This window comes from Moschus berezovskii, chromosome 19 (genome assembly GCF_049115385.1).
Source record: "Moschus berezovskii isolate FMDL1 chromosome 19, NW_MosBer_1.0, whole genome shotgun sequence".
In the NCBI taxonomy this organism is placed as follows: domain Eukaryota; kingdom Metazoa; phylum Chordata; class Mammalia; order Artiodactyla; family Moschidae; genus Moschus; species Moschus berezovskii.
Genome location: NC_142478.1, coordinates 17,044,844 through 17,066,113, shown reverse-complemented (window position 1 = coordinate 17,066,113; position 21,270 = coordinate 17,044,844). Strand labels below are relative to the sequence as shown.

At 46.7% G+C, this 21,270-nt stretch overlaps 1 protein-coding gene across 1 annotated transcript in view; it reads right to left on the bottom strand.

Annotated features, from left to right (window-relative positions):
• LOC129556734 (kinesin-like protein KIF19) overlaps window positions 1–11,868 on the bottom strand; it is a 28,712-nt gene extending 16,844 nt beyond the window's left edge. Inside the window, 5 exon segments of the mRNA XM_088827849.1 lie at window positions 662–808; window positions 1,410–1,545; window positions 3,029–3,252; window positions 4,971–5,110; window positions 11,732–11,868. Coding sequence (XP_088683975.1) covers window positions 662–808; window positions 1,410–1,545; window positions 3,029–3,252; window positions 4,971–5,039 — 576 coding nt within the window. The 5' untranslated portion in view covers window positions 5,040–5,110; window positions 11,732–11,868.
• Between the last annotated feature and the right edge of the window lie 9,402 nt (window positions 11,869–21,270).

Sequence of the window (21,270 nt, the reverse complement as noted above, 5' to 3'; positions counted from 1 at the left end):
ACAAGGGGCACACGATCCAGCTTTTCCACTACAGGAGGGCTTCCTGGAAGAGGAGGTACCAGCACTTTCTTTTTTTTAATAAGATATTTAATATGGTTTCTGTGCTATAAAGGAAATCCTTGTTGCTTGGTGGTTTAGTTGCTAAGTTATGTCCGACTCTTTGCGACCCCATGGACTGGAGCCCACCGGGCTCCTCTGTCCATGGGATTCTCCGGGCAAGAACACAGGAGTGGGTTGCCATTTCCTTCTCCAGGGGATCTTCCTGACCCAGGGATCGAACCCAGGTCTCCCGCACTGCAGGCAGACGCTTTACCATCTGAGCCACCAGGGAAGCCCTAACTGTATACTGTTTACAACTAGACAAAACGACCGAGTCACGCCGCTTGGATCTGCAGCTGAAGAAAACCAAAGCCTGGAGAAGTCAAGAGACTTGCCCAGAGCCGCAGGGCTTCCTGAGCGATGAAGCCTGGGCGGGTTCAGACCCGGCCAACACCCATTTCTCAGGCCGGTTCCCTGACCAACCCCCACCACCCCCGAACGTCCACCTGCTTCCCAGGAGGCGGTGGCAGTGCATCTGCCCTTCGCTGACCGGCCTGCTCGGCCAGGCGGCCAGGCCAGGACCGGAGACGGTGTGCCCGCTTCGCCAGGGACACGCACCTACCGAGGAGGCCGTGTTCCTCTCATTTCTCTGGAGGGTGCACAGCCCACTCGAGACCTCCAGCAGGGTGGTCGTCCCCAGCTGGGAGCCGCAGGCGATGAAGCACCCGTTGTCTTGCACCCGGAGGCGGAAGAGGGCTTCATCACAGACCTGTTGGAGGGCCGGACAGACCCGGGGGAGCCACATCACCCTCTGCTCGTCTAGTCATCTGGTTCTTGGGGAGGCTTAGGCTGGCAGCCCCATTCAAACACCCCTAGGGACTTCCCCGACCGAGGGGGTCTCCAGCCTCAACCCACAGGAGGGGGTCCACACCCTAAGGTCGGTTGCAAGACCCTTCACTCCAGCCTCATCTCCCACCTTACCCCAGCCACCACGCCCACCCCTTCAGTCCAGCCTCACTTTCTTTCCTTTTTTCTTTTTAAACGGTCACACAGATAGGCATGTGGATCCTAGTTTCCCGACCAGGGATCGAACCTGTGCCCCCTGCATTGGAGGGCAGAGTCTTGACCACTGGACTGCCAAGGAAGGCCCTCCAGCGCCCCTTTCATTCTGCAGTTTCCCCAGCCCTGCTCTTTCCCAGGGCCCGAGCCTGCAGGTCTCTGCCCCACCTCTCCTGATAAGATAAGGCTGGCTCAGCTGGGAGGGTCAGCTGCAGGGAGCCTGGGCCCAGGCTTCAGAAGGAACGGGCCTGGCGAGAGGAAAGGCCAGGCTTCTGAGGGTGTGGATGCACCGGGAGCGGGGTGCACGTGACCTTCAGGCTGAAGGTAGGGTCGCACTGCTTGAACACAAAGTCCCAGATGTCTAAGGTCCCGTCCATCTTGGTGGTGAAGAAAACTGCTGGCCTCACAGGGCTCCAGGCGCCATCAATGAGATAAGCCATGTGATACCTGCAGGGAGCCGGGACCTCCGGTCAGGGACTGTGGGAGGGACTGGGACGCAGGGAGAGCCTGCTGAGCCGAGACCCTGCTCATCCACCCCTTCCCGGCTCCTCGGTCTCAGCCTGGAAGTTCTTCCTGGTGTCTGACTTCTAGCCACGCCAGCCTTACCACCCTCAGTTCACAGTTTGCACCGTAAACTGGCTCTGATATTTCTCTATGCCTAACTCAAGGGCACAGGCCTGGGCCTGGTCCCCCAGCCATGAGACTCACTTGAAAAGGAGTCGGAGGAAGGAAAATTTGCCCAGAAATGTTCACACTATTCAGATAAAGAGAGGGCTATACTGTCTACTTGATTTAACCTCGATTTTCAAAGATGTCTACAGCAAAAAATGAATCTGGACCCTTGTGTTATATACAAAACCGAACTCACAACGAACTAAAGACTTAATATGATCTGAAACCATAAAGCTTCCAGAAGAAAACAGAGAGGAAAAGTTACTTGACAGTGGCCTTGGCAAGGAATTTTTGGATTTGGCACCAAAAGCATAAGAAACAAAAGCAAAAGTAAGTATGTGGGATTGTATCTACTTAAAAAGCTCCTGCAGAGCGAAGGAAACAGTCAACAGAATGAAAAGGCAACCTAAGGAATGGGGGAAAATATCTGCAAACCAGATATCTGATAAACGTTTAACACCCCAAATATATAAGGCACTCATACAACTCAGTGGCACAACCAAACCAAACCAAATAACCCAATTAAAAAAGCGGGCAAAGGACATGGACAGACGTTTCTTCAAAGACGACAAACAAACAGCTGACAGGTACGTGAAAAGATGCCCGAAGTCACTAATCATCAGAGAAAGATAACCAAAACCAATGAGATATCACCGCACACCCGTGAGGACGGCTGAATTATTAGAAAACCCAGAGATGAGTGTGGGTGAGCATGTGGAGAAACGGGAACCCTGTGTACTGCTGGTGGGAATGCAAACCGGTGCGACCACCATGGAAAACAGTACGGAAGGTCCTCAGTCCTGTTTCTGGGTCTTTTTCCTCTTTCGGCTGCGAGGCATGTGGGATCTTAGTTCCCTGACCAGGGGTCGAACCCACATCCCCTGCACTGAATGCAGTCTTAACCACTGGACTGCCAGGGAAGCCCCCCACTCCTGGGTCTTTATCCAAAGGAATTGAAGTCAGGATCTTTAAGAGACACCTGACCCCCTAACATGTTCAGTGCCACATTAGTCACAATTGTCAAGATATGGAAGCAACCTCAGTGTCCATCAACAGATGAACGGGCAGTTTGAAGCTTACTGCCTTTCTGAAGTCGCTGAATCAATCTATTTCCCAGCATTAGCTTGGATGTTTGGAGAGAAACATCTTCTCCGTTTTTATGGGTGGAGGCACAGAGGCGCAGAGCCCCCTGGACTGGGCCGGGCCCCCCGTCTCCTCCAGCCCCGGCACCCCTCTCCCGCCCCAATCTCCCCCTCACTTGGTCCACATGATGGATGACTCCCGGCTGTCCTCTGACCAGATGCAGGCGGTCCAGTCACCGACGGTCAGGAAGTTCTTTGGGTAGAACGGGTTTCTCTGCAGGGCGTAGATGGGGCCATGGTGGCCTGAGAAGGTGCACACGATCGTCTCGGCAGGCGTCTTGCCCTTGCGGTTGCAGGAGATGACGACGCCTTGCTCGGTGCCCACCATGAACTTGGTTGGCTGTGGAGGGGGTGACGCGTGAGTGGAAGGCTCCCTGAAACGTCAGCTCAGGGATAAGCAGGCAGGGAGAGTGGCTTTGTGGGGTCAGAGCGGTGGGACCCGCGGGGCGGGGGCCCAAAGGTGCCAAAAGTGCCTTGCCTTTCAAGCCTCTGCCTGAGCTGTGCCCCGCCCCCTTTGGGGGGCTGCCCCCACGCTTGATCAGCTTGAACAGATCCCACCCTTCTTTAGCACCCGTTCAAGGGCCTCAGGAGCAATGAAGCCCCCCCGAGTCATCTGTTCCCTAGAGCTGTATCACCAGCCCTGCAAGCGGCATCACGTGTGCACTAAGCATTCTGCCAGAAAGAGATCCTGAACGTCTGTTCACACACAAAGGAAATGACTGAATGAATGCGGTGGCCCAGGAGTCGAGAAGAGGCCCTCCAGCCTCCAGCGACTGCTCACTGCAAACGTGGGCTTCACCGTACACCCACGTCTAGTGACTGCTGCTCGAGTTTTTTGTTTGCTTTTTGCTTTGCTTTTCAAAAAGTATTTGGCTGTGCTGGGTCTTCGTTGGGGCATGCAGGATCCAGTTCCCTGACCATGGATTGAGCCCGGGCTTCTGCATTGGGAGTTCAGAGTCTGAGTCACTGCACCACCAGGGAAGGCCCTCCAGAGCATCTTGACTCACAACAGCTAAGAGGTAAAAACCACCCAAGTGTCCACATGAATGGAAAACCAAAATGTGGTCTGTTCACGTGTGTGTGTTGGTCGCTCAGTCGTGTCCGACTTTGTGACCCCATGGACTGTACCAGCCAGGCCCCTCTGTCCATGGGCTTCTCCAGGCAAGAAGACTGGAGTGGGATGCCATTCCCTTCTCCAGGGAGTCTGCCTGACTCAGGGATCGAACCCGGGTCTGCTGCACTGCAGGAAGTCTTCACCATCTGAGATGCCAGGGAACCCCAGTCTGTTCATACAATGTGGTTCTATTTGGCCTCAGAAAAAAAAAAAGAAAAATTCTGCCATGTGCCCCATTGTGGATAAACCATGAGAGCATCGTGCTAAGCGAAAAGAGCCCGTCACAAAAAGACACACAGTAAGAATTCACCAAAACGAACGAGGAACCCGGAGGAGTCAACTTCATAGAGACAGAAAGTCGAAGGGGCTGAGGGAAGGGAAGATGGGGAGTCCGATGGGACTGACGGAAAGGAAGATGGGGAGTTTGTTGATTAAAAGTTACAGAGTTTGTTTGCAAGATGAAAATGTTCTAGTTCTGGAGATCCCAGTGTAAATACACTGTGGGCCGCCGTCTATGGGGTCGCACAGAGTCGGACACGACTGAAGTGACTTAGTAGCAGCAGCAGCAGCATAATTTATTAAGTCCTTAAGAGGCAGGGGGCAGCACTTTCTGAAATATAAAAATCATCTTTGAGACATGCCGAATGAAAAACATCAAGTGCAAATCAACGTGCAAGGTGCGTAGGAAGAGTGCAAAGACCCACGCGTCTGCTTTGTATGCGGACGCTGACCCTGGAGGCAGACGGAGAGGCTGAAGGCGGGGGGGGGGGGGGAGGACGGGCTTCACCGCCTGCCCTTCTGTACCTTTAGGCTTGTGTTCCACACGCATCTATTACCTACTGTTCAATTTTACCATGAAACGCGAAAGGAAACATCCCGATGGGGGACCCTGTGACCGCTGCTGCTCCCCACTCCCTGCCCCTCCAGCGCCTGGCTGCTCGTACCTGCCCATCCGAGGACTCCGAGAAACACTCCATGCCCGTCTTCGACTGCAGCCAGATGGTGCCATACATTGGGTCTCGGTGGCTGAACTCGATGGTGGACCGCTCTGCCACCAGGCTGCCCTTCTGCGTGTCCCAGCAGGCTGGCGGGGAAGGAGACGAGGCAGTGGGTGCTGGGGGCACAGGCTTCCTGTCTTAGCGCAGGGAGCACGGGATCGGGGGATGCTGCTTGTCTTGGTCTGACAGGTACGGTGCTTTTTTTAAGAATCAGGGCTAAGTTCAAACCAGCCTGCGTTTCCTACCAGCCCCTGAAGCTCACTTCATTCATTCTATCGGGGCCCCTATCATGTGGTGAGCATCACGCTGGGCCCTGGGGAAGCCGCTGGGACTCAGACGGGCACAGTCCTTAGAAGACGGGAAGGGAAATCTGCCAAGTTACAGCCCTTGCTGTGATTGCTCCATGGGGTGACACGGGGAGGCAGTCAGGGAAGGCTTCCTGGAGGAAGTGAGGAAGAACTCAGATCGAGGAGGAGCTTCAGGATGGAGTGAGGCCGGGAAGGAGAGAGGAGCGCCTCCATCCGGGGGAAAGTAAGGACACTCGGGCGGCCCTCTCCTGTCGGATCCATTCATTCCCTCTTCGCCTCTGGACCTCTGCTGCTGCCGACCGGAAAAGAAACTCACAGAGGGGGAGCATCCTTTCTTCGGAGTCATTATGAGGACTTCATCTCTTCTGCTTTACCAAGAAAGACTCAAAGTTTATCTGTATCTACTTTTCTGTCCTGGTGCATTCTGTCTTCATTTTCCCAAGAGTTCATGGTGGGGACCCACCCTGTTCCTCAGAGCTGTGTCTAGGAAAGCTGGTTTTGTAACACAACAACAGAAGTCCATGGCCCATAAATTTGATTTATGGAATCCAAGTCTGAGGCATTTGGCCCTGCACCCGTCTGGCCCAGAAACGGGTTTTCTTAGCTTAGCTTGCTCTGTTCTGGCAAAGCAGTGCTCGAGGGCAGGTCCCACTGTGTCTTTCTCATAGATAGCAGAACCCCAGGGCCTGGGCTGGGCTGGGCTGGCAGGGAAAACCACTGAAAGGGGTTATGAGTGATGAGCGAGGCAGGGCTCCTGAATAAACCACGGCCAAGTGACTGTTTCTGTCTTTCAGAGCGACAGCACCCAGATGAAGCTGCAGGGAGATTTATGGGCTTCCCTGGTGCCACTAGTGGTAAAGAATCCACCTGCCAGTGCAGGACATATAAGAGACACGGGTTCGATTCCTCAGTGGGAAGATCCCCTGGAGGAGGGCATGGCAACCCACTCGAGTATTCTTGCCTGGAGAATCCCATGGACAGAGAAGCCTGGCGGACTATAGTTTACGGGGTTACAAAGAGTCAGACACGACTGAGCGACTAACACTTTCACTCGATGGGAGTCCACTTCTATTTCATCACAGAGGGGCTCCCTGGAGGCGGGGGCAGAGGTCTCAGGAGGCCAGGAGGCATCCTGACCAGGGAGCGTTCCTGAGAAGTTTTCCAGCCGTGCTGGTTCCTACTCCTGGACGGAAGGGGAACCCTCATCATGCCTGGTTGAGTCCGGCCTGGGGCACAAACAGGAGGATTAAGTGTTTGGCTATTCCAAGGCCAGGGGTGGGTAGTAGGTAGGAAACTTTAGGGCCACGTGGACAGGTTTTCTTCTGAGCTCACATGGGATCTAAATATCAGTTTTCTGGGTCTCCCACCAGCAAAGATAGCAGAGCAAGGACCTCTGAGAATTCTCTCTTTCATAAAGGCCATGAGAATGTTGGCAAAATCGGTGGTCAGAATCAACTTTTTCAGAACTCAGGAAATTAGCCAAAGGCTGGCAGCAAATCAGAGTGTTTATTCAAGAAAAATAACTGAATCTTGATAAGAACAGTAAGTTTTGTTGCATTTTGGCTTGCCCCAGTTAAGGTGCTATAATCTCCAGTTCTATGATAGCCTTGAAAAATAACACTCTGCCTTCCTGTTAAAAACCCAATATCTTGGCAGCCCCAGGATGGAGCAGAATGGAGCTGGAGCTCTTTCAAACTCTCCTATTCAAAAAGTTGTCACTCTTTGACCTGTCTAGTGGTTCCCTGGAAGACCCCCTCCCCATTTGCAAAGTTGTTTATATTTAGCTTGACTCAGAGCTTGCTCAGGGAAAAGGGTCTTTTTAACAAGTGGTTTGTGTGGTGTGTGTGTGTGTGTGGTGTATGCGTGCGGTGTGTGTGTGTGTGTGTGGGTTGTCTGTGTGTGGTTTGTGTGTGTGTGTTTGTGTGGTGTGTGTGTGTGTGTGGTGTGTGTGTGGTGTATGCGTGCGGTGTGTGTGTGTGTGTGTGGTGTGTGTGTGGTGTGTGTGGGTTGTCTGTGTGTGGTTTGTGTGTGTGTGTTTGTGTGGTGTGTGTGTGTGTCTGTTGGTGTGTGGACTTCTATATCCTCGTGCTATCCCAGAGCTCTGAAACAACACACAGAGCCATCCGAGAGGTTACATTCCCCTGGCTTAACCCCAAGGGACTCTTTCAACCTGGGATGTGAATTCCTGGTCCATCCCGTATTAGGTAATTCACAAAGTATTTTATCAGAATGCCATATTCCTCTTCTCTTGGACAAAGCTTTTCCAACCAATGTGCCAAGAATGAATTAGGGATGTGCTGAAATACTGACCCCCCCCAACTCCCTGGCCCCCTCAGCTTTCAATGACCAGGGAGTCTGCCATACAAATAATCATTTTATGTGTGCCACGATGCAGAAAAGTTTGGAAACCTTGCTATAACACATGATCTCATGTTGGCAGAACGTTAGAGCTGGCAGCTTCCTTCCTCTAGATGATTTAGGTCTCACCACCAATTCTGTCTTTCTTACAATTCTGCTTCAAAGACAGTGGTGTCACAGTTCTCCCAAAGGATCAAAAAGGATCAAGCCTGAACATCAAGGAGCTGCGAGTCCAACGCCACACAGATACACAAAAAATGAATCAAAAACTCTCAGGTGACAATATGGCAGAGATGCTACCAAATTTTCACAAAACATTCGGGCAATTTACAGCAATACCTGCCTATAACTATTTTAAGGCAAAAGTTTAGAAGTGATGGAGGAAAGATGAAAGAAAAAGTCACACAGGAAAGAGAAAACGAAAATGTGTACTTTTGTAGAGAACAGCTGAGGATTTGTAAGAGCTATTCAGTGGCTTCCATGACTGGCTAAAGTTAGGAGACACTAAAGAGAACAGACTATTTTCAAGTTCCTTTGTTTTATAGTCCTTTTTTTCATACTTCCCAGGACTAATGCTGGTGAATATCGGACTTTTAGACCGTTACAGTCCCTAAGTCATCATCATCCATACTTGGTGGAACTACTCTTTCCAGTCTGTACATATATCTTTAGTTTTTCATCCATAACCATATTCTCTTAAATTCCCTATTCAATGTACTTACTCCATCCTGAATTTATTCCTTATCCCTTCCCAAATTCATCATTCTGGAATGTATTTATACCTCCAGACTCTAACAATGCTAAGTCTCTGACTTAAAGCCTGTATTTTCACATTTTCCACTCCTCATGTCAACTCACACACTCACACACACACAGATTTGTGTCTACCCTGTAGGAAAACTATCAAATAACACTCCGTAGGCCTCCTCCAAATTCATTTCTTTTTGTCATACTTTTTGATGTGATATGAAATCAGGTCTTCAATTACTGAAAATTAATAAAGGAAGACACCTTCCTAATATCTGCGAGAAAATCAGGTGAGATACCTCCAACTTGTACCAAAACAGATGTAAAGAAAATACGCGAGACGCAGTCTGGAGTAGCAGTTGTCTCGATTCGGTAGCTCAGTCTGGATTCAGATAACCCAGCTTCAATCCTGCCTCCACCAGTGTAATTCTGAGCAGATTCGCTTCAGTTAATCGTTTAGTTCCAATTTCTTTATCTGTGTGTGCATGCTCACTCAGTCGTGTCCGACTCTTTGCAACCCCATGGACTGTAGCCCACCAGGTTTCTCTCTCCATGGAATCCTCCAGGCAGAAATACTGGTGTGGGTTGCCATGCCCTCTTTCAGGGGATCTTTCCAACCTCGGCATTGTGTCTATTACATCTCCTGCACTGGCAGGTGGATTATTTACCACTGGACCACCTGAGAAGCCCTCTTAATCTACAAAAGTTAAAAGTTTAGCCAAGTTATAAGGCTGCTTTGAGGATTAGATGAGATGAGATAATCACATAAAGTACTTAGCATAATGCCTGGCACACAGTAAGCAAACAAATGTTATGATGTCAGATGTCAATCTTCTGGCTTCCTCATTACCTTAAAAGGAAACGTATTTAGCATGATTGATTGTTTTAATAAAGTTATGTTTTCTATCACCCCCCAAGTAAGGATGCTAGATAGAGGGAAAATTAATTTTTCAGCAGAAGACACTAGTCACTCTATGTGGACTAAGATGAGTTTTATAGTTCTCTTCAAGTTTAGACATTCTATAAAATAGGTGTTAAATTTTTTAGAAGGTCAACCCTTGACCAACAAACACTTCATCAAATCAGCAAATTTCAATATGCACTCTAAACTGCCATTAAGTTTGGAAGGACACTAACTTACTCACAAAAGAGAACTATCATTAAATTCTTCATCTAGAGGTAACACGGAGAGAAAGGAGATGTCAAGATGAGCAGCAGCGTGACAAAGACCTGGGGACCACACCACCAGAGCGTGCTTCGCCCTTCGAAATAAGGCGAAGCCCAAAGAAGATACCTTAAGTGAACAATAAGAAAATGAAACAAAGTACAGTAGGAGTTTAAACTTTTACTCTGAGCTGTACACAGTGAGTTGGTGATATTTAATATGCATTCAATAATCATAAACATACCAATTTATAAATCCACTGGATCTCTACAACATTGGCCACAAATAGCTATCCCTAAAAAGAAACCTCAAAACCGCAAATCAAGAACTAAATAAGCAGGCAGCTTATTTAGGAAGGAATTTAGAAACACTGAAATTCTGAAGTACCTAGAGATTTCATCACTATAAAGCTAAAATCTCTGCATTCCACTCTCCATGGTGCCCAAACTAGCAATGTAGAGCTTGAAAAGAAAAAAAAAAGCTCCACACACAAAAAAGAAAAAAACGGTTTTCATTAACTTCAAGAAGACACTGCCTAAGCAGTGGTTTTTAACCTACTGGAGATTATATATCTTATTTAAGAATTTTCTTCAGAGGGGAGAAAATGCACTGAAACAAAACTTTGCCCATAATTTCGGGGGTGGGGATGAGGCAGTCCCCTGAAAGTCACAGACCATGGACTCCCTAAGGCATGACCCAGGATTTAGGCAAACTAATTTATCAATTTGAAAAAGAAGGAAAGTAAGTGAGGCAGAGATTTTAATCCAAAAACTAAAGTAAGATTAGAAATATTTGCTGTTTTCTCAGATAAGGAGTGTTAGACCCGGTGGCCGGGAGGGAGGGTTGACCAAGGAAAACAAAAGTGGGATTAAAACAGTACTGACGTGTAATCTGTTGTCTTCAAACCCAAAGAGCAGCAATAAAACGGCCAACTCCTGCAGTCTTAACACAGGAAGGATTTAACATAACCAATTCCTGTGCACATTCCCACACCGGTGAGGTTAATTAAACAGCACACGGGAACACACACACACCTGCCACTTTTGCCAGGTGAAAGCACAAGTTTAACAAAAGTCCTTCAACCCTTCCATTTTTTCTTCCTTAAGAACCGACTTAGAGAAATTACATGCTTTAATCTAGGAGAAAAGGAAGGGAGGGGGACAGAAATCCTAAAAGGGGGTGGTTAAAGGATGTGCAGGAAGTGGAAACTACAAACTTTTTGAGATCAAAGGGCTCAAGAGGGCGGATAGGAACACAAAGATAATAAAGTAAAAGGGAAAAGCGTCTAAAAACTGTTCTTATGTATATTATCATAAGTGACCAGTCCAGGTTCGACGCATAAATTTTCCTCTGTTCATTTCTTTGCACTTGTGCTTTTTTAATAAAATTCTTTTTTAGATATAAAAAAAAAAAAAAGCAACAACAACACCCTCTTTCCTTTTTCCTAGACACGTCAACAGTAGTAACTCGGCAAAGAGGAACGGACGAGAAGACAGCACACTTCCTTCCCAAACTCCAGCATTCCTTGGACGTCCTCGCCAGCAGTCAGGCTTGGGACGTTTCCTAGGCAAGGCTCCTCCCTGCACCGCCGCCGGAGGAGCCTCTAGCAGGGACCATCGCTGTGGGAGAGAGGAGGCGCCGGGTGCAGGCTGGCCGCCAAACCCGAGGGCGGCCCCCTCGGAGACTCAGGTCGGAAAGACCCGGATCCTGCAATCCCTTTCCCCACGCAACGCACTCACACCGGGAGGGGCCGCGCTGGGAGGCCCGGGCCCCCTCTCCACCCGGCGGTTTCGGGCACACTCAGGTGACAAGGGGGACGAAGGGGCAGAAGCCCAAGGCCGAGCACCTGGGTACAGCGCGACGGCACACGCAGTCTAAGGACAGAGCGCCCTGCGGAACCACGGAACAGCGAGCCCCGGAGGCAGCGCGTCCGGCCCGGCACCCGCCGCCCGGCAGCCCTCCCCCGCCTCCCTCGCGGCCGGCGGCTCCGCCCTCAGCGTCTGCAGGGAAGCGGGCAGCCTCACGTCGAGGGTTAGCCCTGCCCCGCTCCCTGGAGTCGCCGCGGCCCTGGCCAGGAGTGAGCGCAAACGCGACCTGGGCCCCTTCCTCCTTCCCCTCCCGCCACGCACCTCGGCTCCTCCGGGGCGGGAGGCAACTGCAACTGCCACAGCCTCACACGCACCCGCCTCTGAGGACACTCGGACCGGCAGGCTCCCCACCGGCGGCCCACGGCTCCCGCACCCGGAGCGGCGGAGCCGGAAGTGAGGGGCCGGAAGCAGCTGGTCCGTGGCCCTGGACGGCCTCTCTCTCCCTCAATCTGGCCGCCCGGCCACGTCTCGATGGTGCCGGCGCACCTCCCGCCAGGGCCGCTCTCCGGGGCGGGCCCCGCCCCGCCCACCGCGGCCCTAGCAACCACATCCGGGACTCAGCGGCACCGTTGCCCGGGTAGTTCTCTGGCTGCGGCCGGAGGGGTGTGAGCGCGGGTCCAGATGCACCTGCCCGAGCTCGCCCCAGGGCGCGCGGGCCTGGTCTGGAGAGGTCGGAGGCCCAGGAGCCCTTGGTATAACTCTCTCACTCACACACCCCGGCCTCACGCCTTAGGCTTTCCCCCAACAGAGGGTGAGCCGGTGGCGGGAGGGCGCCTCGCAGTCCCAGGAGAGCCTAAGCTGCTTTCTCGGCTGCCGGAGAGCACGCAGAAGGTTATCCAGCCCCGCGGGCGCGGAGAGGGTGGCGGGAACGCGGGGTTCAGGGAGCAGACGGGACGCGGGTGCCTCACGCCCCTTCCCCAGTGCCCGCGGCTGTCCACGCTCTTCCAGACTCTCGCCCACCCGCCTCTGGACGAGCAGACTAGACTCCCTTGTTCGGCGTCCGCGTTATGATTTGCTCTTTGTGATCACTTTCTGCTCTGCTTGCTGGCAGAGTGAATCCGTGATACTTTTCTCTCCTGCTCCTCTTTACTCAGACGACCGGTTTCTGCTTTCTTTGCTTGCCCCATTACTTAATAGATCACTGCCCTGTCTACAGAGACCGCCGAACAGTCCTCTCGGATCCCGTTGTAGTTTCCTAAGTGAAGGCTCCAACCTGCACTAGGCTATTCTGCCTGTCCCCGCACAGCACGGCTCGGCAGTGGTGCTAGACACCTGAAGCTTATTTGCATACAGTGCCGACCGGTGATCCAGCCGCGCTAGTCTCCCTTCCAGGTTCTAGACTGCTTTTACTTTGACAGCCCGGTCACTTGCAGAAACGCCAAAGGTACCAGCGCACTCCGTGGAATCTGCCCCTCTAGACCATACTTCTCACCTACCTTGTCACATTAGCTGACAAGACGTTTTTAATGGCTAAGTGCCCGAAGGCAGAATTCTGCCTCTCCGGATTTGTAGGAGATAGTGAACCATACATCCCTGTACGAATTTCAGCATAGTGAACCATACATCCCTGTACGAATACCTACCCCATATCTGTGAAGAGTGAATACACCACAAGTGTTTCAAAAGTAAATACCAATATTTATTGTCTGAGATTTCCAGGACACCTTCTCTGACAAAAACCCTAATGAAATCCCAAAACAGAAATCTGTGGTTGCATGTGGAATCGCTTCAGTCGTGTCCGACCCTTTACTGTCCCATGGACTGTAGCCCGCCAGGCTCCTCCTCCATGGGGATTCTCCAAAAGATTCAAGAATACTGGAGTGGGTTGTCGTGCCCTCCCCCAGGGGAAATGGATGAATATATGTATTCATTCATTTAGCTTTAGTTCTACAGTTTACTGTGGATTTTCCGGTTCAAAGCATTCCTGTTAGTCAAGTATAAGAGAAGGATCCCCATCTAGAATGATTACTGCTTTTATTATATAGGAACAGAATGGAACTTAGTAGCAAGTACAAGGATTAGAGTTTCAGAAGGATGACTAGGAAGAGGTGGGTGACAGTGATCAGTGCTGCTAGAAGGAAGTGTACTTAACTGTTTGGGCTGGCTGGGGCTGGAAGGATTCCTGCTAGCTGTCTCTTGAGTTTGGGGACAGGAGATCAATCCTGGATGTTCATTGGAGGGACTGATGCTAAAGCTGAAACTGCAATACTTTGGCCACCTCATGCGACGAGTTGACTCACTGGAAAAGACTCTGATGCTGGGAAAGGTTGGGGGCGGGAGGAGAAGGGGACGACAGAGAATGAGATGGCTGGATGGCATCACCAACTCTGTGGACATGAGTTTGAGTGAACTCCGGGAGTTGGTGATGGACAGGGAGGCCTGGTGTGCTGTGATTCATGGGTTCGCGGAGAGTCGGACACGACTGAGCGACTGAACTGAACTGAACTGAAGTTATCTATTAGACCGTTAGGCTCAGAAGTATTTCTGATATTAAAAAGGTAGACACTTGGTTTGGTTATTTGTCCTTAGCTAGATCGTTTTCTTGGCAGCTGCTGGTTTTGATAGAAATTCATATGTGGTTGGAACTAATGCTAACTTCTCCTTGGTGAGGGTGCTGTGAATCATTTTAGGTACTCTGGTCCAGTGTGATTCTGGTAGTGTGCACAGTCCTTATATTAATACATAGTGTTATGCTGTGCAAGGCTATACACAGGATTAATCCTCCTATGATTTTTGCTACCCCCAGGGAAATTAGAAAGTAGGAAGGCCTGAAGGACACCCTGGAAATTACTTCAGATGGTGATGGAAAACAGTGAAAGTCTATGCACTTTCTTTGGGAAGAAGGAAGTAGTAGCTATTATTCTTGGGTTTGGGGACATTTTTTCATGCTGACTAGAAAGACTATTTTAAACCTACTCCTGCCTAGATGGATTCTCTCTCACTCTTTGCTTCCCTCCCTCCCCCTTTCCCTTGATCCCTCCCTCCCTCTCGCTTGCTTTCTCTCTCCCTGTTCCCCTACAGCTTGGGGAATTCTTCCTGACCATTCTCCATGGGAAGAATAGAAGGTTACTATTTTAATTGGCATTGTGTTTGGAGAAGTATAACAAGAAGGGAATAGCTGCCTGCCATATATGCTTGTGACAGGAGGCTTATCTAATCACTTACCTTTGCTCTGCTATTGCCTATTATTCAGCTTTAGAAAAATCAGGCACCATTTATTCGCTTGGCTTATGGGGGAACTGTAGCAGCCTATTTTTTATTTATTGACCTGGAAGAAAAGCAGACAGTGGGTTAAAGGATATTGTTATTTTCCCTTTACAAGTGAATTCAGTGGGCATAATCTTTTCTCTTTGCTTTCGATGTTGAGTACTGTATTCTGCTCATCAATGTTATTTCCTCAAAAGAGAGAAGAAAGGGGCACCTTTAGGTCTTTTCTAGAGGAGTTCTGGTAGTGTCACAGTAATTTCATCACTCTTTATCAACAGCTTCCTTTTCATGAAGACATATTTAGTTACTGATTGCACAGTGTGATTCTCTGAAAGTAAACCCTTTATTAAAGGGTACTGATTAATGCAATATTTAATAAGCCCATGAAAAGTAAAATGGGTAGAACATAAAGTAGAAATTGTTTTCACTACAAAGGAAAAAACTTATAATTCCATTGTTTACAGTTAACATCAACATTTTGGTCAATATCTGATGCAAATATTTTTTCTTCATTTATTTAACAAATTGTTATTGGGAACCTACAGTTAGCTGGGCAGTAAGCACTGCAGGAATAGCCATGAGCCTCTGCCCTCAAGGAACTTTCAGGATAGGTTGTATTTGTTGGCATGCAATTTTGTATTTTGCTTTTCCCACTTAATATTGACATATTATGAAATTTCCCTCATACCATTAAACATTCTCCTTCTCAATAGTATTTTAACATGTAGATATTCCTTAAGTTATTTATCTATTCCTTTTTTACAGATTTGGATAACTTTAAGTTTTCTCTATAAAACAACCATGTAGGAAATAGTCTTGTGTGGTATAATTCTAAGATGAATTCCAATGATAGTCACCTTGTATAATTCCTTCCTCTGCAAACATGATAGGATATCATTCTATGATTATGTTATATTATATGCAAGAGGAATTTTGCAGATGTAATTGAAGTAACTACTCTGACTTTGAGTTACTCAAAACGAAGTTAGTCTGGCTAGTCCTAAACTGACTACATGAATCTTATATTTTATTTATTTTATTGAAGCATCATTGATTTGCAATATTAGTTTCAAATGTACAAAATAGTGATTCAGTATTTCTGTAGATTATACTCCATTTAAAGTTATTGCACAATAATAGCCACATTTTCCTGTGCTGTACAGTGTGCCCCTGTTGCTTGTTTGTTTTGTACACAGCGGTTTGTGTCTCTTACCCGCAGACGCCTGTCTCGCCTGCCCCTTCCCTCGCCTCACTGGTGATCACCAGGATGTTCTCTGTGTCTGTGAGTCTGCCTCTGTTTTGTTACATACATTGCTTTGTTTTAGTTTCTGCATGAAAGTGTTAACAGAGTGTCTGTCTTTCCCTGATTTATTTCACAAACCCCTAGGTCCATCCACGTTTTTGCAAATGGCAAAATTTCGTGTTTTTTTTGTGGCTGAGCAATATTCTATTACGTCTTTATACAACATCTTTATCCATTCACCTGTTGATAGACACTTAGGTTGCTTCCATATCCTGGCTATTGTAAGTGATGCTGTTGTTAACAGTGGGGTGTGTGTATCTTTTCAAATTAATGTTTTTGTTTTCTTCACATATATATACCTAGCACTGGATTGCTGGATCATATGGTAGTTTATTTCTAGTTTTTTGAAGAACCTCCATACTATTTTCCATACTGTTGCACCAGTTTACGTTTCTGCCAGCAGTGTTCAAAGTTTCCTTTGTCCACATGGTTGCCAACGTTTGTTATTGTTTTTGATGACAGCCTTTCTGACAGGTGTGAGGTGGTATCCTGTTGTGGTTTCGATTTGCATTTTCCTGAGGATTCTGATGTTGAGCATCATTTCATGTGCCTGTTGGCCGTCTGTGTATCTTCTTTGGAAAAATGTCTGATCAGATCTTCAGCCTATTTTTAATTGGGTTGTTTGGTTTTTGATATTGAGTTGCATAGGCTATCTATATAGTTTGGATATTATCCCCTTCTTGGTCACATCGTTTACAAGTAAACTGTCTTTTCATTTTGTCGATGGTTTCCTTTGCAGTCCAAAAGCCTTTAAGTTTAACTGGGTTGCATGAACCTTTCAAAAGCTTAGAGTTTTCTCTAGCTGATGGCAGCAGAGGAAATTAGAGAGATCTGAAGCTTGAGAGAGATTTGACGTGAGAAAAGTTCCCTGTTGCTGAAATAAAGAGGACCGCAGGCCAGTACCTGAGAGAGGCCTCCAAGAACTAAGGGTAATCTCTGCTGACAGTCAACAAAAAGCCAGGGACCTCAGTCCTACCACCACAGAAGTCTAAGTCCTTTACCAGCTGAGCCACAAGGGAGGCCCATGAATACTGGAGTGGGTAGCCTATCCCTTCTCCAGCGATCTTCCCGACTCAGGAATCACACCAGGGTCTCCTGCATTGCAGGCAGATTCTTTACCAACTGAGCTATCAGGGAAGCCCAGAAATAACCTGAATGAACTTGGAAGCAAATTCTCCCCCAGCTTCTAGATAGAGCCCAGCCTGTCTGGAATCTTGATTTCAGCCCTCTAAGACCCTAAGCAGAGGACTCAGTTAAGCCCACCTGGACTTCTGGCTAGTTCTGTGAGATAATAAATGGATATTGTTTTAAGCTACTTAACGTCTGTTAATTTGTTACACAGCAATAGAAAATGAATATATTTGTAAGATAGGTTATTTTTACATCTATAATTTTGGGGGAGATGGAATAAAATGGTAGGTTTGGACTTACTGGATAAAAAGTTATGCACATTTTTAAAGTTTTCATGTTTTCTTGCTAATTTGCCCTCAGCAAGCTTTGTACCAATTTATGTGCCTCCTAGCAATGTGTGTTACTGCATCCCAGCAAACCCTGCATACTGCTGTTTTGGTAAGCAGAAACAGAAAGGTGGCTCCTGTCTTGAAGGAGGATTTACGTTTCTCTTCCTACCAGTAGAGTGACAGCTGTCGCCTTCATTGGAGGTCAGCTGGTAAGTCTGTTTCGGTGAGTTGCCTATTCTCAGTCTTTGGTTAGCTTCACCGCCGGCGCAGAGAAAGGAGTTCCGAACTGCTGATGAGGAGGACAGCGTTTCTCTACTGGAGTATCCTCAAGGGGTTGTTGTTTCGTTCAGTCGCAGAGTAGTGCCTGACACTGTGCGACCCCGTGGGCTATAGGACACCAAGTTCCTCTTTCCTCCACTGTCTCCCGGAGTTTGCTCAGATTCATGCCCATCTTCAAGGAGTAGCATGATTGAGAGAATTATTACTTCTAAGAAATATTAGCTGCTGCCATTATTCCCTGCAAAAAAACAAAAAACCCAGCCACTGGACTGTGGGAGAATGGAAAAGTCCCATTCTCAGTGAACTCAGCGTCATTGATTAGGCAGTGTTGCCTAATTTTGCTAGGGAAAAAGTCTAGCTTGTCTCATTTGGCGTTGGAAATTTGGTTGTTTCAAGAATAAAGATGTATTGCATCTTCCATGGAAAACTGTAATTTTGACAACTGTTTTAGAAGGAAATATATACTGTTAACTCTCAGGAAAAAAATCCTACTATCTTCCTAAAAAAGTATCACTATTTTCAATTTGATCAAGATAATCATCTCTGATTGTGTGTATTATATTGCTTTATTTGGGATAAGATATGGGAGAAAGTTCAAGTAACTGTTTCTGTAATCCTTATTGTTTGAGATAATAGGGTTTATACCTGACAAATGAAATAAAATGGAAGGAAAGAAGAGGAAGAAAGAAAAAAACAAAAACAACCAAACAGAAAGAAGGAAGAGATTCCCTTTTACTCTTGGAGAGTAGTTTTGACTTTTCTTAAAAAATTGGTTCTTGCTCCCTAAATTTCTGGAGGTTGGTATCCTTCCTAATAAGAGGAAGATATTTTTAATTTTTTATTCTGAAATAATGGTGTATTTATAGGATATAGTAGAAAAATATGCAGGTAGTTTTCAATATATACGAATTTTTTTAGTTGAATGGTCAAATCTTATTGACTTAAAAAGTCAGCTCACCCTAAAATTGGATGTGGGGGTATGGTTTCTGTTTTTGTCCCCAGAATTCATAATGGCTGTTCTCCTGTGGAAACCTTATACTGCCTTTTGGGGTATACGTGGAGGGGGATAGGTTTGGAAAGGCATTGGAAACTCTATCTTTAGCTTGGTGCTGGAGGCATAGAATGTGTAACTATTAGAGGAGCCATGCCATGTGTAAAAAGAATGGTGGACTTGACCTTGGAAAGCCTGGATTCTGGACTGCATTCAACCATGTTATAACCGTATGTATTTGCTAAATGACTACTATACATTTAACATCATTGCTGGGCATCATGAGGCTGTAAAAGAAGGCACGGCGCCTATTCCAACAAAGTCTACAAAGCACCAGGAATGACTCTTTTCTTTACCGTGACTGTATTTTTTAGTCTATGCTTTGTTTTAAACCTTGAGAGGAACAATAAAAGGTAAACTGCCTTAAGTCAGAAAATAGCTCGTTACATTATTTAAAAGTCTAGGAAAAAAGAAATATTGATGAAAACAGAAACACTATAAGAGCCTAATTAGTTGTGCTCTTATTGTTATGCAACTTAATCCTGTTTAGTAAATAAGAGAATTCAGAGGTTTGTTTAGGTTAAAGGTAAACACAATGTATTGGGCGGTGGGGGTAGGGTAAGGGGGTGGACAGAGTATAGACTGTAAACAGTAGAAGAATTCAAGTTTTCCCATTAAGGGTAAATGACAAGCATGGACATATGTACACAACTCTCAGCATTAACACATGTACATACATACCCCAGTAAGGACACACAGGTATTTTTAATACATACCTATTCCTTTTGCTTTGCCAGAGAGAAAAAAGGCTAGACTAAGTACACATACACACGTCAATTTTCTAACAGCAAAGAATCTACCTCCCAATCACTCTCAGTTTTTTTCCTTAAGTTCTGAAAACAAAATAAACAAAACTAGTCTTGCAATGTTTGGCCACTAAAGCTTATTACAATAGTCACAGGACGACCTTGAGTCCTTTACGCAGTGACTACTTGCTTTCAATTTTGCACTGTTCCAGCTGTCTGATTATCTGGCCTCACATTTTATAAGAGGAGTGTCGCTACGGGAGGATACTCGAAAAGCCAGGATAACCAAAAGGCCCTCCTTCTCCCCGCCATGTCCTGGCAAAAGGAGGTGCAAAAACAGCTTTAGAAAAAACAATAGCCTTTAGGACATCCTCAAATTACAAATCAGCACTCACCAATGTTCCAGATGACTTATGCTTTTTAAAAAATTCAACATATGGTATTTAAAAAATAGAAAGCTCGTATTTTGTTCACAGTCAAGCACTGAGAAGGTTACGTGACAACTGTACATAAAAGAAATACTAAGGAACAAATTCAGCTGCAGTTCACAACAGAAGAGTCCCACACGCGAGGCACTGCAGGCTGCTGAGAGAGCAAGCAGGGCCGACGGCAGCTCTGAGGCCTGCTTTACCCTCCCCTCGTTAGAGCTGCTAAAGGAAAAGGGGAGAAGCTGCTCCAGCAGAAGCAAGAAAACAAAAAATTCTTCTCATGAGTTGAGGTCTTCAGCCAAATCATAGCTGTCTACTGTTTGAAATAACTGAGACCAGGAACATTATCTCTTTATAGTTTTAAAGAATTAAATATGAAAGATAAAAATGTTGAGTTTCTTTACAGATTTTATTTTAGACAAAGCTGCTGAGTTGAAACTGAAGCTTGATGACAACTGTGGAAAACCCCGAACAGGGTATTTCTAGGCTCTCTATGAATATAAATAAAATCCTTGAGAATAAATGCAACTTTTTTTTTTTTTTTTTTTTTAGTTTATAGTAAGAAAGGTCAAGATGAGACCATGACAATACTATCCTCAAAGTAATGACTTCTAAACTTTAATCTCTGGAACTCTGACCCTGTTCATCCAAAGTGCAAACCCACACCATAAACTTCCTACCAACTGCTTCCATGTGAGTATCTTGTTGTCATTTCAAACTAAACACTGAGTTAAGCAGAACAAGTTCCCAACCTTCATCCCTCATAACCTTCAGGCCACATTAGCTTCCTCTGTCAATTTCCCAATTCCTGCCATGCAGCCCTGAAACCACTGCTCTTTCCTTTCTCTGCTAATGTAGTGATCCTAGTCCAGGCTTTTCACAAGGGTGCCTGAAGAGTGTTTCTAAGTCACAATCTTCTATTATTCCCAACTTTCCTCACTGCTCAGTGTGTCTCCTGAGTCTGAAGACTGTTTTGATGAATGAGTAAGAGAATAAATGTAAAATGCATAGTAAATAATAAGTAAGTGCCTTCCCTGGTTCATGTCTAAATCTGGAGATCTACCGCCAAGTTTCAAAAAGAGCTATACAGTTAAGAGAGTTGCAGTTACACGGCCATTATTTATCCTTGTATAATTTGATGGCAAGAACCATATAAGCATGGGTGGTTTAGGGACATTAATTATTTCAAAACAAGCTTATCTCCCTTTTTATAAAGGCAACACAACCTTTCATAGAAAATGTTTAAAATACAGAAAAATACAAAATACAAAAAATATCCATAATCTCACTATTCAGAGAATCACACACAACAAATACCATTAGGTT